This window comes from Acipenser ruthenus, chromosome 2 (genome assembly GCF_902713425.1).
Source record: "Acipenser ruthenus chromosome 2, fAciRut3.2 maternal haplotype, whole genome shotgun sequence".
In the NCBI taxonomy this organism is placed as follows: Eukaryota; Metazoa; Chordata; class Actinopteri; order Acipenseriformes; family Acipenseridae; genus Acipenser; species Acipenser ruthenus.
This window is the reverse complement of record NC_081190.1, coordinates 70,611,240-70,627,156: the sequence shown is the minus strand read 5'-3', so window position 1 is coordinate 70,627,156 and position 15,917 is coordinate 70,611,240. Positions and strand designations below refer to the sequence as shown.

Sequence of the window (15,917 nt, the reverse complement as noted above, 5' to 3'; positions counted from 1 at the left end):
TGGTTTTGTAGGTTGGTTTGGGGGAAGCTCTTACAATAAGGTTTGCACACCACAAATCTAGGATTTTCATGTCTTTGTTTCTTTTGAAGAACTATACTTAAGCAAAATAAATGTGCCAGATTATACCTTTATCACCGTCTTAAAATAACTCATTTCAATAATTTAATTTTCTTTTGGTAGAATGTGTTGCACGAACAGGCAGTATTGAATTTCCACACAAACCTAGCACATCTGCATCCCTTGAAACCAATCAAACATTAGAATTATTGTGGAATGTTATCCCGTTACATGCGGATGAATCCACTCACTTGCAATGCTTGTTTGACTGGTGAATATGCGATTGGATTCTTGATCTGAACGATTTCTTTGCGCCGTATTTGTCGCCCTCAACCTTATGTCCCAATTAACCTATCTGTCAAGGTGATCAATAAGAAATACAAAATTAGTTTTGTTGGTGCAGTATCAGTAGTTTTTAAAATTTTAGGGTGTGTGTTAATTTGGAAAGAGAGCACAAGAGACGGAACAGAAAACTAACAGCCTAGTACTAGTGAGAGGAGACTAGGTGAATGCAGTAGCTAACATCATCGAGAGTAACACCTTCTCTGACGAATATTAAGGCAGGACTAAATGGCTGTGAAAGACTTTCTAGGTGGAAAATAAGGAAAGGACGATTCCCCCTGGTATTCAAAGTTTTTTTTATTAGTTCAAAGTAACGTTAGTTAAAATGTTAGGCTGTAGTTAATGCATACCCTGAGCAATTAGCATTAAAGTATGTACTGTATTTACGGCAGTACGTTTGACTGCAAGGTAATGTTGCATTATACTCACTAAAAATATTTTATTTGCATAGTGTTTAAATTGGAGAGTAAATTACTCAATGACCCAAAACCTTATCTGGAGCGCTGGTTACAGGGTTGTCTTTGTTGCTGATTAAGTCTCAGTTTAAACAGTCTAGGGTTAGGATTAGGAAAAGTATATTGATTCCCAGCTGTTAATGAATTCCTACATTTCACAAGCAGCTTATGCAGGATGGATAGGTATTCTGCAATTGTAGTTTGGTTAAATGAAGCACATCAAAGATTTTTGAGGGGTGAAAATGCTAAATGCCCAGCCTTGAGACGGTTATTCTCCCAAGTTGAAGCCATTATCAACAATCCAAGCTTTCACAGTGCTCTGGTTTGTATACCCCACATTCTTTAAGGGGTAGTGGGTATTACGTCTCCTCTTTCATATAATACTGCTTGTTTCATGTGTTGAACGTCGCTGCATGTTTCAACTTCAGGTACATCTAGTACACCAGAGTGTAACTGATATTCCTGCCAGTCGAAGGCACCGGTTGTATGTTTTTTTTTTTTTGTTATGCTGTGTCTTTAATTGCTTAATTAGCCCTCTTCTGGCATGAAACTGCTAGAGTACACCCTCATTAGAATACACAATTTTAGATTGATAACAATTAGTTTTGCCAAGATCTCAGTCTGTTTAGCATGAACAGCCACACTCATAAAAGATGTGTCCTGTCTGTTTAGAATATCTTGGAATTCACACTAAAATAAAATAAAAAGAAAATCACAGATCAGATTGACTATATCAGGTTTGTATAACTTCATGCTGCTTTAATTATTTGGATTACATATAACCAAGTTTTCACATAATGTTATTAGCACTAATCTTGGATTAGTTTATTGGCAGATTATTGGTAGTTGAGACAACGGTAGATAATGGCATTTTATTTTAGCATTATTAAGAAAAGGCCGTATGTTACTAATTCTATTTAACATGACAATTACATGTAGACATGACTGCTCAACATATATCTGCCATGCTGTTAATGTACTGCATTACCAGTACTTGTGGAAAGGAGACTGGTGTAGCACTTAAAGAATCAACCCCATTAAAGAGAAACTCAGATTTTGTTTCTGGTGACAATGTAAAATGGTAAGTACTGTCATCAATAAATCAAGGGCATCTTTAAAAAATAAAAAATAAATCGGATGTGGGTATTTGTCAACTTTAAGTGAATTTGCACCTGCCCTTTCATTTGCCTTTCACAAGTGCTTGGATTTTGATTATGTAGTGCATATTGGGTGAAGAGCAACAATTCCCAACATATGTTACTTAATCACTGACAAGCGTCCTGTTATTTATGGAATGCCCAATACACATCTTTCAAATTGTGAACGCTGAGAGTTATTTTCTAAAAGCTGAGTTTTAAATGAACCCTAGTCCGGGTCCTTTTGGACACCAGCAGTGCATTTTTTGCTGCCATTTATTTTTTTCATTTCTGATAATTTACTCCTAGGACTTTGTCAGAAACTATGTCTGCAATGTTCTTACAGAAAGTTTTGATTGTAGATTCACAATTCAAACTTTTTAAAATACATTTTTATTGGTTCTAAGATTTTCTGCTTTCTCTGCCATGCATTTTGCTGACAAATAGTTCACTATTCTTTGATATTTTCCCTGAAACTGGAACCACAAAGGCAATTTCCCAAAAACTTAAACTGAAACTAAAAAGGCAATTTCCCAAAAACTGAAAATGAAACCACAAAGGTGATTTCCTGAAAATCAGTTGGGTTTCTATAAAAAAACAAGCATGATTCACGTGTAGTCAGTCTCCTATTGGTCATCAATATGGCTACATGTCGAGCAAGATATACAACAGCAGAAGCTTTGCAGATGGTTCTAAATGATGACAGTGAGTGATGGTGACTTTGACATTGGTTTGTACCTACAAGAGATAAGACATCTAAAGCTGAGGATCACCAGTCAGGTAGACTCTGACCCAATGAGCAAGAGACCAGCGGTAACCATAGTGAGGGTGATGGTGCACCTCCAAATGAAGCACCACTGCAGGGCAGAGTAAGAGGACGAGGGAGAGCTAGGGGACGTGGTCATGGATTTGTTGTAGCTGCAGGAGATGTGGAACAGCCTCACAGAAATGACATGATTGGATGCAATGGGATGGTATAATATCTTTATTTTTTATATAGCACCTTTCATAGTGGACCACCATCACAAAGTGCTTTACAGAGGTAGGCTGTGAACTGTGCATTATATGCAGAGTCATTTACAATAGGACATTGATTTAATATATCATCCACAGGATGGAGCACAAGGAGGTTAAGTGACTTGCTCAGGGTCACAGTGAGTCAGTCAGTGGCAGAGGTGGGATTTGAACCGGTGACCTTCTGGTTACAAGCCCTGGACTTTAACCACTGGACCACACTGCCTCCTATGTATGTAAAGGTTTGCCTGCAATGATTTTCGGGAACCTCAAGAAGACGCCAGGCACAGGACATTCGCTGTCCTCCAGGAGTTACTGACATCCATCAAGGCGCCACATGAGCTCTTCATTACCCCTGAAATACTGGATATCATTGTAAGACAAACAAATGGAGAAGCTAAACATGTGTTCAAAGAGTGGAATGATGCACACCCAGAAAACCAGAAACAGTGGACTGAGACATATTACTGAAGTGAAGGCATTCATTGGACTTCTGCTGCATGCAGGAGTCGACAGAGGCAACTCATTTTATCAGTCACCATGTGAGAAAAAAGATTCAAGATTATCTTGAGATTCCTAAGATTTGACAACAGACAGACAAGACAGGAGAGAAGAGCAATCTATGATGTCTGGAAAAGCCCTGCATCCTGGGTACTGACATGACAGTTGATGAGCAGCTTGTCCTGTTTCGAGGGAGCTGTCCTTTCAAGCAGTAAACCTGCAAAGCATAGCATCAAAATATGTTGTAACTGTGATGCAGCTACATCCCATCCTTTGAAACATGAAGTGTATCTAGTCAGACAACCAGGAGAAGAGAGACAGATAGCAGTTGGTTAAACAGTGGTCGCGAACACTGTTTGACCATGGCTAACCACTGGACGAAATGCAGTAGGTGACAACTTCTTTACAAGTATACCTCTAGCAGAGGAGTTACTAGAAAGAAATACCACCATTGTTAGAACACTTAGAACAAGCCAGAAATACCAAAAGAAATGAAACCTAGTAAAACAAGAGAAGAAAAGAGCACAGTGTTCGGATTCACTGGCAACCTCACCGTGGCATTGTACGTTCCTTTAAAGGGAAAAGCTGTTGTAGTTTTATCAGCGCAGCATCATGATGCCAAAGTAGCAGGTGAGAACCACAAGCCAGAGATCATCTTGCACTATAATCAGAATAAAGGAGGTGTAGACAACCTTGATCATCTGGTAACATCCTTCACCTGTCACTGAAAGACAAACAGATGGCCAATCGTCCTGTTTTACAATATGCTCGACTCAGCTGGAGTGGCTTCCCTGGTTGTGTAGCTAGCTTTGCAACCACCATGGCTGCAAAATAATCCCAGGGGTCAAAGATGATACTTTCTACTACAGCTGGGGAATGAACTCACCCAAGAACAAATTAGTGTTTGTCTGCAAAACACAAGGAGTATTCATCAGCCAAGACTGTAGATTGCCCTACAGTTGCGGGGCAAATGGGAGGATGTTGGACAGCAGGTAGCACCAACCAACCCGGTTGCATGAAAAAGATGCAATTTTTGCTCACGTTCATCACACAAGAAAGCCAGGCTTATCTGTGAAGGTTGTTACAAGCATGTGTGCAAAGACCATGGACATACAACACTTCTTTGTAATGACTGTGTGTAACAGTGTATAGACTGCCACTTCATTTCTCGATAATATCACTATTTGTAGTATAATTCATGTGATGAAAATATGTGATTAAAAAGAAAAAATATATTTCATGTGTGAAATTATTTAGTTTTGAACCCAAAATAAATACAAACACACACAAAAACGATTTCCCATTTCAAAAAAGTAACTTACATACAATATATAAATTGGAGTCCAAATGGAGCCCAGGTGCCCAGTTCTGTACATATTTCAATGTGCCCTGATGAGGGTTAATATGTGTTATATATACTAATACACAAATGTTAACATTATTTTGTTCAGTTTGGGTAATGCCAATGGGTTATATCCCCATTTTACTTTATCATATCTGTTTGCATTTCATATGGCTTAGAAAGGCTAGTCATTAGAGAGCAGTTTGCAGACAAGTCAAAAATAACCCTACTTTGGTGGAACCTCGGATCTGCCTGTACTGGACGAGATGACAAAAATAAACCTACTGTGCTGGGAATTCGGATCTGCCTGTACTGGTTGTTTTAAAACCTGTCATTAGCTGCTTTCACAAGGTTAGATTAGCAGTAAACCCGAACTACCTTATTCACTTAAGGCAAGATTAGGTATTCCAAGATTAGCACTAACTGAGTCTGTGAAACCAGCTGATTACATTAATCATATACAGCAGAAATGTAGTGCTATCATATTAATTGATTAATAGTTTACCACATTCTCCACAGCCTCATCTTTTGAGGCCTTCTTGTGACACTGAACAAAACAGACATATGCTCCTGCTTTTACCTGGAGGTAATGAATGCCACCTGTAAGTTTCACTGAAGCTCTGAGCAAAAACAAAATGTGAACAGCACAGGACAACGTTTTCATGAGTCACATAGTGTATCAACAAGGTATGTGTAAAAGCATATAGGACAACTAGCTTTTTTTTTTTTTTTAAACATCTGCTAAAATGTGTTTGACATTATTGTAATACCTGACTAAAGTTTGATGTAAATTGTTGTTATAAGGGCTTCTAAACACTAACCCTCTGTTACAGGACTTTTATTTATTTATTTTTAAGTAACAGGACAGGGCTATTCTGTTGACCACATTCTATACATACATATATTCTTACAAAAAAAAAAAAACGGTTTTGGCATAGAATCAAAATGCAAAATATCAGCTTTATACAAGTCACTCTAAAACATTCATTAGCAACAAAGCAGTGAAAGCTATTTTAATTTTCTTTTTCTTTCTTTCTTTCTTTTTTGGTTTGGTTTTACATCAGTCATCTGATCAGTCACCTGATCTGGTTGTGCAGTTGCGGCTAAAGTATACGGAAGTCCTGACGCACAGGAAAATGTTGAAGTCTTTTTTGTATAGCTAGTTCTGGTAATATCGTTGTGAAAATTTGCAATTCATTGAAAACACATGACACCAGACAACCTTCATTTCAAAGGTTACCAGTGAAACGGTCGTGGAAGTACATTCCATTCGTTCCTTTTGTTTATATCCACCGAGATGAACTCGAATATTAGTATTTGTAAAGGTCTAGAATGTGTGTTAGTTTGGAGTACTTTCGCTATATTCGGGCTTAAAGAAATATCTGGGACGGCCCCGCACAAACCGGGTTTGGAAACATACAGTTTGGAGGGAAAGTGGAAAATAAATAACGCTAACAATTCTTTGGCTCTGGTTGCGGATGTACCAGGCTGTGTGCATTCAGCTCTGCTGAAACAAGGACTGATACAGGTATGTCATGGATGTACACACGAGATCGTTCACTTGAATCCACGATACGTGTGTGTGTCTAAAGTCCATAAAAACCCAAAATGCTAACACTACAGTCATCATTTTTTAATCGTGTCATATTTATTGTCAAAGAAACTATAAAAGCAATACTACACTTGGCTTGAAACAATTAATTAATCATACCTGTGGCATTAAGTATATAGGTCTCACATATGCAGTTTTGAAAGAAACACGTGTTGTAACAAACACACACACACACACACACACACACACACACACATATATATATATATATATATATATATATATATATATATATATATATATAGAGATAGATATGGTGACTGAAATTACCAGTTTTTTTGTTGCTATAGCCCCTTTAAGAAAACACTTTTCTTTGGCATTAATTGGTGAGGTTGACACTTGTTTCTATTATTTTAGAGAGGCATGGTTCAAGACATTACTACATTAATAATATACTTTATTTTATGTTAATTAATTAATTAATTAATTAATTAATTAATTAATTAAAAAGCAAAATATCCTAAGGCTAGTAAATACTGATCTCCCTTAGATATAACCACCGAAGCTACAAGGAACATTCAGGGAATTAATAGGGAATAGAGAATCAGACAGCAGTCCCCGAGTCCATCACAACCATGACCTTCCCTACTGAGATAGTGTGCAAAGGGGCCCAGCGGGACACCTATAGATAGCAGTTAGTCCAGAGCTACCAACTTCTATACAAAGCGAGATGAAATATACTTTTCTACAGTACTGTAGCTCATGAACCTAAAAGTTATCATATTCATCTTACGTCACTCTAATTAAATGGGCTTCTAGCAATATCTTCAAATATTTACACCCCCTCCTGTAGTAAACCAATTCAAGATGTATTGTTTCAATAATGGTGTCTGTCTGCAATATTGGAGTCAGGAAAGGTAACCTATTATTCCCTGTTAAATCAGGCTCTTCAGGCTCTATAAATCGTGTTGTCTGATATATAATTGTACTGCTGCGTCAAAGTCCATTGCTTAGTAAAACATAATTGAACCTGAGCATTCTGATGGTACTACTCCATATCCTACAGTTTTCAGAAGAACACACAGTAAAGCTAGTCAACTTTTTTTATGTTTTATCTATAGCCCTAAAATGCCTTAAATGATTTGGCAGTTGGCAAAGCCTTAGATATTTTTCACCCCTGGACTGAAACTGACCTGTGACTTGTTCTACAGTTAATTATTGATTGTAGGATGTTGCCCCACTGCTTGGCATGAGCCACTCCACGGAAATGGTTCATTTGTTAGCCTGCTAAGTCGTCAACATCAGACTAATGTTAAGCTCAAGATTTCTGATGGATCCATCACCAAGACTAGTATCAGTTCTCTGATATGAATGACTTATCCAATGTGCCAAAGTTACATTTAGCTGTCTATTGCAATTACTTCACATTTAATATATCTTTCTATACTGTAGTACTATATTGAGAAAGGTGCTTTGTTGGAAGCTCTGGAGTTATCCATTGAGATGGGAGTGTGCAGGCAGTGACAACCTGAGCTTCTATTAAGGCTCTTGTAATAACAACATTCACTTTAACTTATTTTACTATCAAGATTATTTTTTTTAGTATTATTGTGGAATTAACTACCTGCCTCTTTAATGACTTAACAACTGATTCTGGCCCTGGGATTGTATACAGGAATACAATCACATCATGATTATTATGACATAAACTCACTTGGCTGGTTTCACAGACCTCAATTATCACTAACTTCGGGCTACTTAATGATAATTTAGGTTTTAAAACTGCCCTAAACTAGGCGTGGCTAGCTCACTAGCCAGTCCTCCAATTTCAGCCATAGCGAAATCCCAGACATGCTGTACGTAAGAGTCTCCATAGCATAGGTGTCCGCAGGTACCTTATTACTAATTAGATTAAATCATTTTACTGTGTGTTTCTTAATCGGAGTCAATATGGAGGCTAGGGTTACCACTGTTCATTGCCGTTTGGGTATGAGCTACTCTCTCAAAGCTCCACTGTGCAAATTTTTATTTTTATGTATTTATTTATTTATTTATTTATTTATTTATTTATTTAATAAAATTATGAACAGAACCCCACCGGCAACCCTAATGGAGGCACATTTACAGCATTGGTTTTCATCGGATTTTAGCTTAAGTCTGAATTGTTAATGTAAACCTTTTAAATTGGGCTTTTAGTTTGTGTACAGTATTGAATCAAATCTCAGTGCCGCATGGATTAGGGAGTGGTAAAAATGCCACACATCAATGTTGATGACTTTTGACCACATTTCTTTCACTGTAGGGGATGACCCCTTTACTTGTTACTTTCAAGTGATTTCCAGAAAAAAATATTGAATTTGCATAAAAGTTTTTGGCTCTTTTTTTGTTTGTGCATATTATGTTTTTAATGACTGATTTTGTATTGATATTTACTGTATGTTGCAATGCCTCATTGTGAATTAGGCTATGGCTATTATGAGCAACACATTTAATGATTTCCCTCTATAAATGAAAAACAAACAAATACATAGTCGTTATATAAGCCAACTAGTTTTTTTTTTTCTTTCTGGTAATCTTGTAGGATCCCTATTATAGATTTAATGATCTGGCTCACAGATGGATCTCTCTGGACAACTGGACTTATACAAAGGCATTTTCTCTCCCGCCTGATGTCAGGTAAGGCAATGTATACCATCTCAGTCATAGTGTGGTTTATTCTAAACTCAGACTGTGAACATATCTCTTCAAGTTGTGGTTTAAAATATGTTTCTGACACACAGAGCTGGCACCAGGAACTTATTATTTTGCACTGTCATGCTGTTTAAAGTAATTTCAGATGTGTACTGTGGGAAAGCACACCTACTGTCATTCTTATGGAAAGTATAATCTCTGTTATTAAAGCTGAAGTTTAAGGTCTGTAAGTAACAAGTTTGAGTCACACATGCTCAGTGTTTTTTGTGTAGATACTGTTTTATCTTTTTTGCCAAGATCAGTGATATAACCCAGGTGTTTGTGCTGTTCCAAGCTCAGTCCATTATTATATTACCGGTGTCTACTAACTCAGTAGTCCATAAAAATAATGGTTTGGGATGCGCGTGGTTTAATGTGTGATTAAACAATGCTAAAAAAAAATGATCCGCTTATACTGCATTGCCCTACAGCTGTTACCAATGTTCCAAGTGACAATTTTACCAGTTCCCTCATTGACCAAGTCCCCAAATAAACCACCTTCTGCTTCCATTTTTGATGGCTTGTGTTATTATTTGTAAATTAGTACAGTAGATGCTAAAGGAACCCTGTGTTATCTTAAAAGTAATTTGTTAAAAGCTTCACATTTCTTATAAAATAGATGTATTGATATAATTTAATCCTTACTACTCTTTACTGCTCTTGTTGGTGTCATTTAGAAAGTTTTCCTTGTGTGTTTGTGCCGCTGCTTCGCCAATCAATGGGAAGCTCCTTTGTGCATGAGCTTCCCCGTCAGGGTGACTGTGCACTTTTGAATGCCTTTCTGTTTCAATAGACTGCACCAGCAGAGAGCCATGTTCTTTAAGGACACTCTGCTCTCATGCACCTCAATCAGAGTCATGTAGGGACTACAATTTGTATAACCTGTGTGACCAGTCCTTTGTACTCAGCCGATTCTTTTTTAAATTTAGCACATCCGTTAAAGAATGAGAAGCATTGTGTATTTCACAGTATATAGTTGGATACTAAATGTGTATATTTTCCCCATGTCGGTTTTACATTCTTCCAGTGCCAGTAAATATGATTACTGTTGGGATATTAATAAGTTAATCAAGTTTAAAAAACAAAATCATGTTTTTTCTTGATAACGTATCTGATTGCTTAAACAGTAAACCACAGTTTACAAAGAAGGTGTAAGTGTTTAGTCTGTTGAACTTAGATTTACAGCTATATACTGAAGGAGTGAAGCTTTTCAAAACAGCTAACCAAGTGAACTTCTGAATACTCGCAAAAGAAAAAACAATACATCATAAGATGGACATCTACCACTTCATTTTACCAACTGTAGGACCACAAAAACATAAATATACCAGCACAGGCAATTCTCTAGTAGAGTTTAGAATTCTCAATTCATAATAAAGTGATTAACTGATTTAGGTCCCCAGCTGTGAGGCTACCATGTTTAATCAGTATATGTACAGTAACATTAGTGGTTGCTGCAGTAAAGTTTGCTCATTATACTGTACCACAGAAAATGGGTGGTGCTTAACAATAAGATTTAAAGAAAGTTGGTACAGTGCAATTCCATTATGCTGAATAGTTCCTGTTTACCAATTTACCTATCTGTCAACCACATTTTTGGAAGGTAAATAAATATAATAATAAATACAATATTCTGTGTTTGGAGAGAGTCGTGATGCTTTATATTGTTATAGCAAGACTATCAATAAGTAATATAAAGTTCTTTATATGCATTAGTGGAGTATCGGTACAGTTAAAAAAAATAAAAAAAATAAAAATATATATATGTTTTTTGTCAACTTGGAAAGGGAGAGCATGAGATTTACAGAAAGCAACTATAAAACCTGTAAAGGCCTAGTATGAGTGGAAGGAGACAAAGTAGGTAATTACATCGAGAGTAGCAACTTATCGGACTATAACATTATTCATATTATTAAGGCAGGACTAAATGGCTTGGAAAAAGACAATGTTGGATTTTTTTTAGGTGGAAAATAAGGAAATTAAATTTTTTATGGTAAGACCAAGTTTTTGTCCAGTAGTTCAAAGTGACATTACAGTTAAAATGTAAGGCTGTAGTTAATGCATACCGAATAAGTTAGCATTAAAGTATGTACAGTATTTGTTGAAAGTACTCATGACTTCAAGGTAATGTTGCATTTTACTCACCCAAAATACATTGTACTCACATAGGGGAAGATGTACTAAGATGGGCCAGTCGCAGTGCAAACATACCACAATTTGCATTTTCATTGTGACAATTCACAAAGTATACATTTTTCGTATGTACTAAGAGAAAATGTTATTGAAAAGAGCCGCAATATACTAATTGAATTGCATACATTATGAGTGTTGCACAACATTGTTCAAATAAATAGTGGGAGTTGAGTTGTGGTTTGCTGCAGCAGAGAGTGCCCGAAAGATAACGTCTGTGCATGCAAGGGTGCAAGAATCAAAATAACATTGTTTTTGTTCAATGTAAACATCATCTGTACAATGCATTCTGTTCCGTCTTCATTTGACCTATTTTAATACTGTTATATATATTATACTCGTTTGCAATTGGTTTGCGACTATTGTGACAGGCGCAACACTTTAATCATCTACCCCATAGTGTCTAATTGGAGAGTAAATTACTAAATTACCCAAATCCTTCTCTGCAGCGCTGAGTACATGCATTTATTTAGAAATGCGTCTTTCCAGGAAAGCCAGACTGAGCTGCAGTATGAACCTGTGATATGTACTGTCCTGTGCTGTGTGATACAGTGACTCAGGCAGGTAAAGAGACTTGCTAATAAACTGAGACAGTAGCTGAACTGAGAAAAGAACCGTCTATCTTACAATAAGAGCTGAACAATAGGCAGCCCAGCCTTCATCAGTATTGAATGATCTGATGTGTACTACAGTAGGACACAGAATGCTGTTCTCTCACATTAAGGAAACATCTTGGCAGTGCCTCACCAAATTGCTTTGAATGGATTCTATAAATTCCCTATGCCTCGCACATCCATTAACTACATAGTTCTCACATTTTTATTTTTGAAAAAAAGCTCTGTTTGTAGGCCTTTCTTTCAGATTGCCTTGCACTTCCTTAAAATGAAAGTATCATATATTTGTGATATCATACCTGCACATTTTAGACCCATTTAGTGAATAGAAGTGTAAGACAAATATAATATTATTATTTTATTAGCTACAAATACAAAGAAAAATAAAAACACTATTATCTTAGAACATGCTTTATTTATGTCAGTATCTGCATTACATATTAAACTAGACAACAGGGATGGTTTCTTCAGAAGGGTATAGGTTTTTAGATTGTTATATCTTTTTTGTATACTAATGTATCGTGAACATTTTTGCCTCCTGAATACATTTCAAACAATGTTTACTTGAATACTTAATGTTATGGTTTTGCTGCAGATAATATAAAGGATGAATCCTAAATAATAAGTACTTTTTTTAAAAATATCAACAGCAGCAACAAAAGAGTAAATCTTGTATGTGATGGCATAGATACAGTGTCTGCAATTTCTATCAATCAAGTCTTCGTGGGGAGGACAGACAACATGTTCCAGAGATATGTGAGTATAGTACTGTATCTCTTGATATTTGTCACCTGTTGAAAATGCAACATTTTCCACATTTGGCTTGTTTTGAGATAAACACACAACATTTTCCAACATTTTATAACATTATTATATTTTTATATTCAGTATAACCATGAACATTATATATTTCTTACACTGATAACACTGTGTAACACAATTTTTGTTCCTGGGTAGTAAGTGTTATTTCCTAATTGCTTATGCCTCAAAAGTATAGAAAATGGCTATTATTCCCCACAAACTTTGCTTTTGTGACCAGGACAGTGATATTTTGAAATTTACCTATTTCCAATGAGAAAACGGGCGAATTTGTGTCTTTTCGTCAGAAAAAACAACATATGAATCCAAATTAACATGTATTTATACTAAAGTAATACAAAAATGACTACAAAAGATTTAGAAGTGAGTAGTTTTTCAAGATTTACGATTATACTGTAAATCACTTTCACGAATCAGCCCCCAAATGTAGTCTCCCATCATGTTCTCGTTATACTGTCCTTGGTAGCGGCGTTCAAAAGTCCAGTATATCCTGGTGGAAGTGCTCACCTTGCTCCTCCGAGTACGCTCCCATGTTCTCCTTGAATTTATCAAGATGAGCATCAAGGATATGGACTTTGAGGGACATCCTACAGCCCATTGTGCCGTAGTTCTTCACCAGAGTCTCAACCAGCTCCACATAGTTTTCGGCCTTGTGATTGCCCAGGAAGCCCCGAACCACTGCGACAAAGCTGTTCCAAGCCGCTTTCTCCTTACTAGTGAGCTTCTTGGGGAATTCATTGCACTCCAGGATCTTCTTTATCTGTGGTCCGACGAAGACACCGGCTTTGACCTTTGCCTCAGACAGCTTAGGGAAGAAGTCTTGAAGGTACTTGAAGGCTGCCGACTCCTTATCTAGAGCTCTGACAAATTGTTTCATAAGGCCCAATTTGATGTGCAGTGGTGGCATCAGCACCTTCCGGGGGTCCACCAGTGGCTCCCACTTGACGTTGTTCCTCCCCACAGAGAACTCGGTCCGCTGTGGCCAGTCCCGCCTGTGGTAGTGCGCCTTGGTGTCCCTGCTGTCCCAAAGGCAAAGATAGCAGGGCAACTTGGTAAAACCGCCTTGGAGACCCATCAGGAATGCCACCATTTTGAAGTCTCCTATGACCTTGATGCCATCTCAGAAAAATGCAGATATGTATCCACTTAGGCAGCTGGAACTAAACTGAACTGGTGGGCTTAAGGCCCCTGTATTTATACTACTATTTCTATTACTGGAAAGTTCTAGAAAGTTCTAGAAGTTACTCCAAGTTTACTCAGCACTGAATCTATCTGGAATGTTCTGGAAAATAGGTAAATTTCTAAATATCACTGTCCTGGTCACAAAAGCAAAGTTTGTGGGGAATAATAGCCATTTTCTATACTTTTGAGGCATAAGCAATTAGGAAATAACACTTACTACCCAGGAACCAAATATATATATATATATATATATATATATATATATATATATATATATATATATATATATATGTTACACGGTGTAATCATTTATAGCAAACTAATGCCAAGCCCAAGTTTTTATTACAGTATTGGATCATCAAAATGTCTTACCAGCACTATTTTCCTCCCACGATTTATACAGAAGTAAAAAAAAAAAAACGATCCTGCCTCCCGTATGATAGTGCCGCCGGAGGCATTATAATACAGGGAGACGCTATCGGTTAGGAGAACCCGTCCGATCCTGCCTCCCGTATGATAGTGCCGCCGGAGGCATTATAATACAGGGAGACGCTATCGGTTAGGTGAACCCGTCCAATCCTGCCTCCCGTATGATAGTGCCGCCGGAGGCATTATAATACAGGGAGACGCTATCTGATAGGTGAACCCATCCGATCCTGCCTCCCGTATGATAGTGCCACCGGAGGCATTATAATACAGGGAGACGCTATCTGATAGGTGAACCCATCCGATCCTGCCTCCCGTATGATAGTGCCACCGGAGGCATTATAATACAGGGAGACGCTATCTGATAGGTGAACCCATCCGATCCTGCCTCCCGTATGATAGTGCCACCGGAGGCATTATAATACAGGGAGACGCTATCGGATTGGTGAACCCGTCCGATCCTGCCTCCCGTATGATAGTGCCGCCGGAGGCATTATAATACAGGGAGACGCTATCGGATTGGTGAACCCGTCTGATCCTGCCTCCCGTATGATAGTGCCGCCGGAGGCATTATAATACAGGGAGACGCTATCGGATTGGTGAACCCGGCCGATCCTGCCTCCGTATAATAGTGCCGCCGGAGGCATTATAATACAGGGAGACGCTATCACACAGGTGAACCCATCCGATCCTGCCTCCCGTATAATAGTGCTGCCGGAGGCATTATAATACAGGGAGACGCTATCTGATAGGTGAACCCGTCCGATCCTGCCTCCCGTATGATAGTGCCGCCGGAGGCATTATAATACAGGGACACGCTATCGGATTGGTGAACCCGTCCGATCCTGCCTCCCGTATGATAGTGCCGCCGGAGGCATTATAATACAGGGAGACGCTATCACACAGGTGAACCCATCCGATCCTGCCTCCCGTATAATAGTGCTGCCGGAGGCATTATAATACAGGGAGACGCTATCGGATTGGTGAACCCGTCTGATCCTGCCTCCCGTATGATAGTGCCGCCGGAGGCATTATAATACAGGGAGACGCTATCTGATAGGTGAACCCGTCCGATCCTGCCTCCCGTATGATAGTGCCGCCGGAGGCATTATAATACAGGGAGACGCTATCACACAGGTGAACCCATCCGATCCTGCCTCCCGTATAATAGTGCTGCCGGAGGCATTATAATACAGGGAGACGCTATCGGATTGGTGAACCCGTCTGATCCTGCCTCCCGTATGATAGTGCCGCCGGAGGCATTATAATACAGGGAGACACTATCACAACCCGGCCGATCCTGCCTCCCATGAAAGTATATTAACAAACGTTATTAACACGCTTCAAAACAACCAGCACTATTGGTGTATAATTTAAAATGTATTCAAATTAGGTTCCGGTTTTTCAATATAATATTACAAATAATAACTGAGTTACGCGTAAATACGTAAACGTACACACATGCATATCTGTGGTTTAACTATAAGAAGCCACTGCTTGTGGGAACCGAGGTTCGCCACAATATATCAGGCTGTGTGGTCCAGTGGTTAAAGAAAA

The 15,917-nt window shown here is 38.2% G+C and overlaps 1 protein-coding gene across 3 annotated transcripts in view; it reads left to right on the top strand.

Annotated features, from left to right (window-relative positions):
* The first annotated feature begins 5,949 nt into the window (after positions 1-5,949).
* The window catches only part of manba (mannosidase, beta A, lysosomal), a 44,520-nt gene continuing 34,552 nt past the window's right edge, over positions 5,950-15,917 (top strand). Inside the window, exons 1-3 of one of the 3 annotated variants that reach the window (XM_034013620.3) lie at positions 5,950-6,375; positions 8,981-9,075; positions 12,584-12,689. In XM_034013620.3, coding sequence (XP_033869511.2) covers positions 6,145-6,375; positions 8,981-9,075; positions 12,584-12,689 — 432 coding nt within the window. In that variant the 5' untranslated portion in view covers positions 5,950-6,144. The remainder of the gene's footprint in view (positions 6,376-8,980; positions 9,076-12,583; positions 12,690-15,917) is intronic. The other 2 variants (XM_034013619.3, XM_034013618.3) reach the window with 2 other exon arrangements.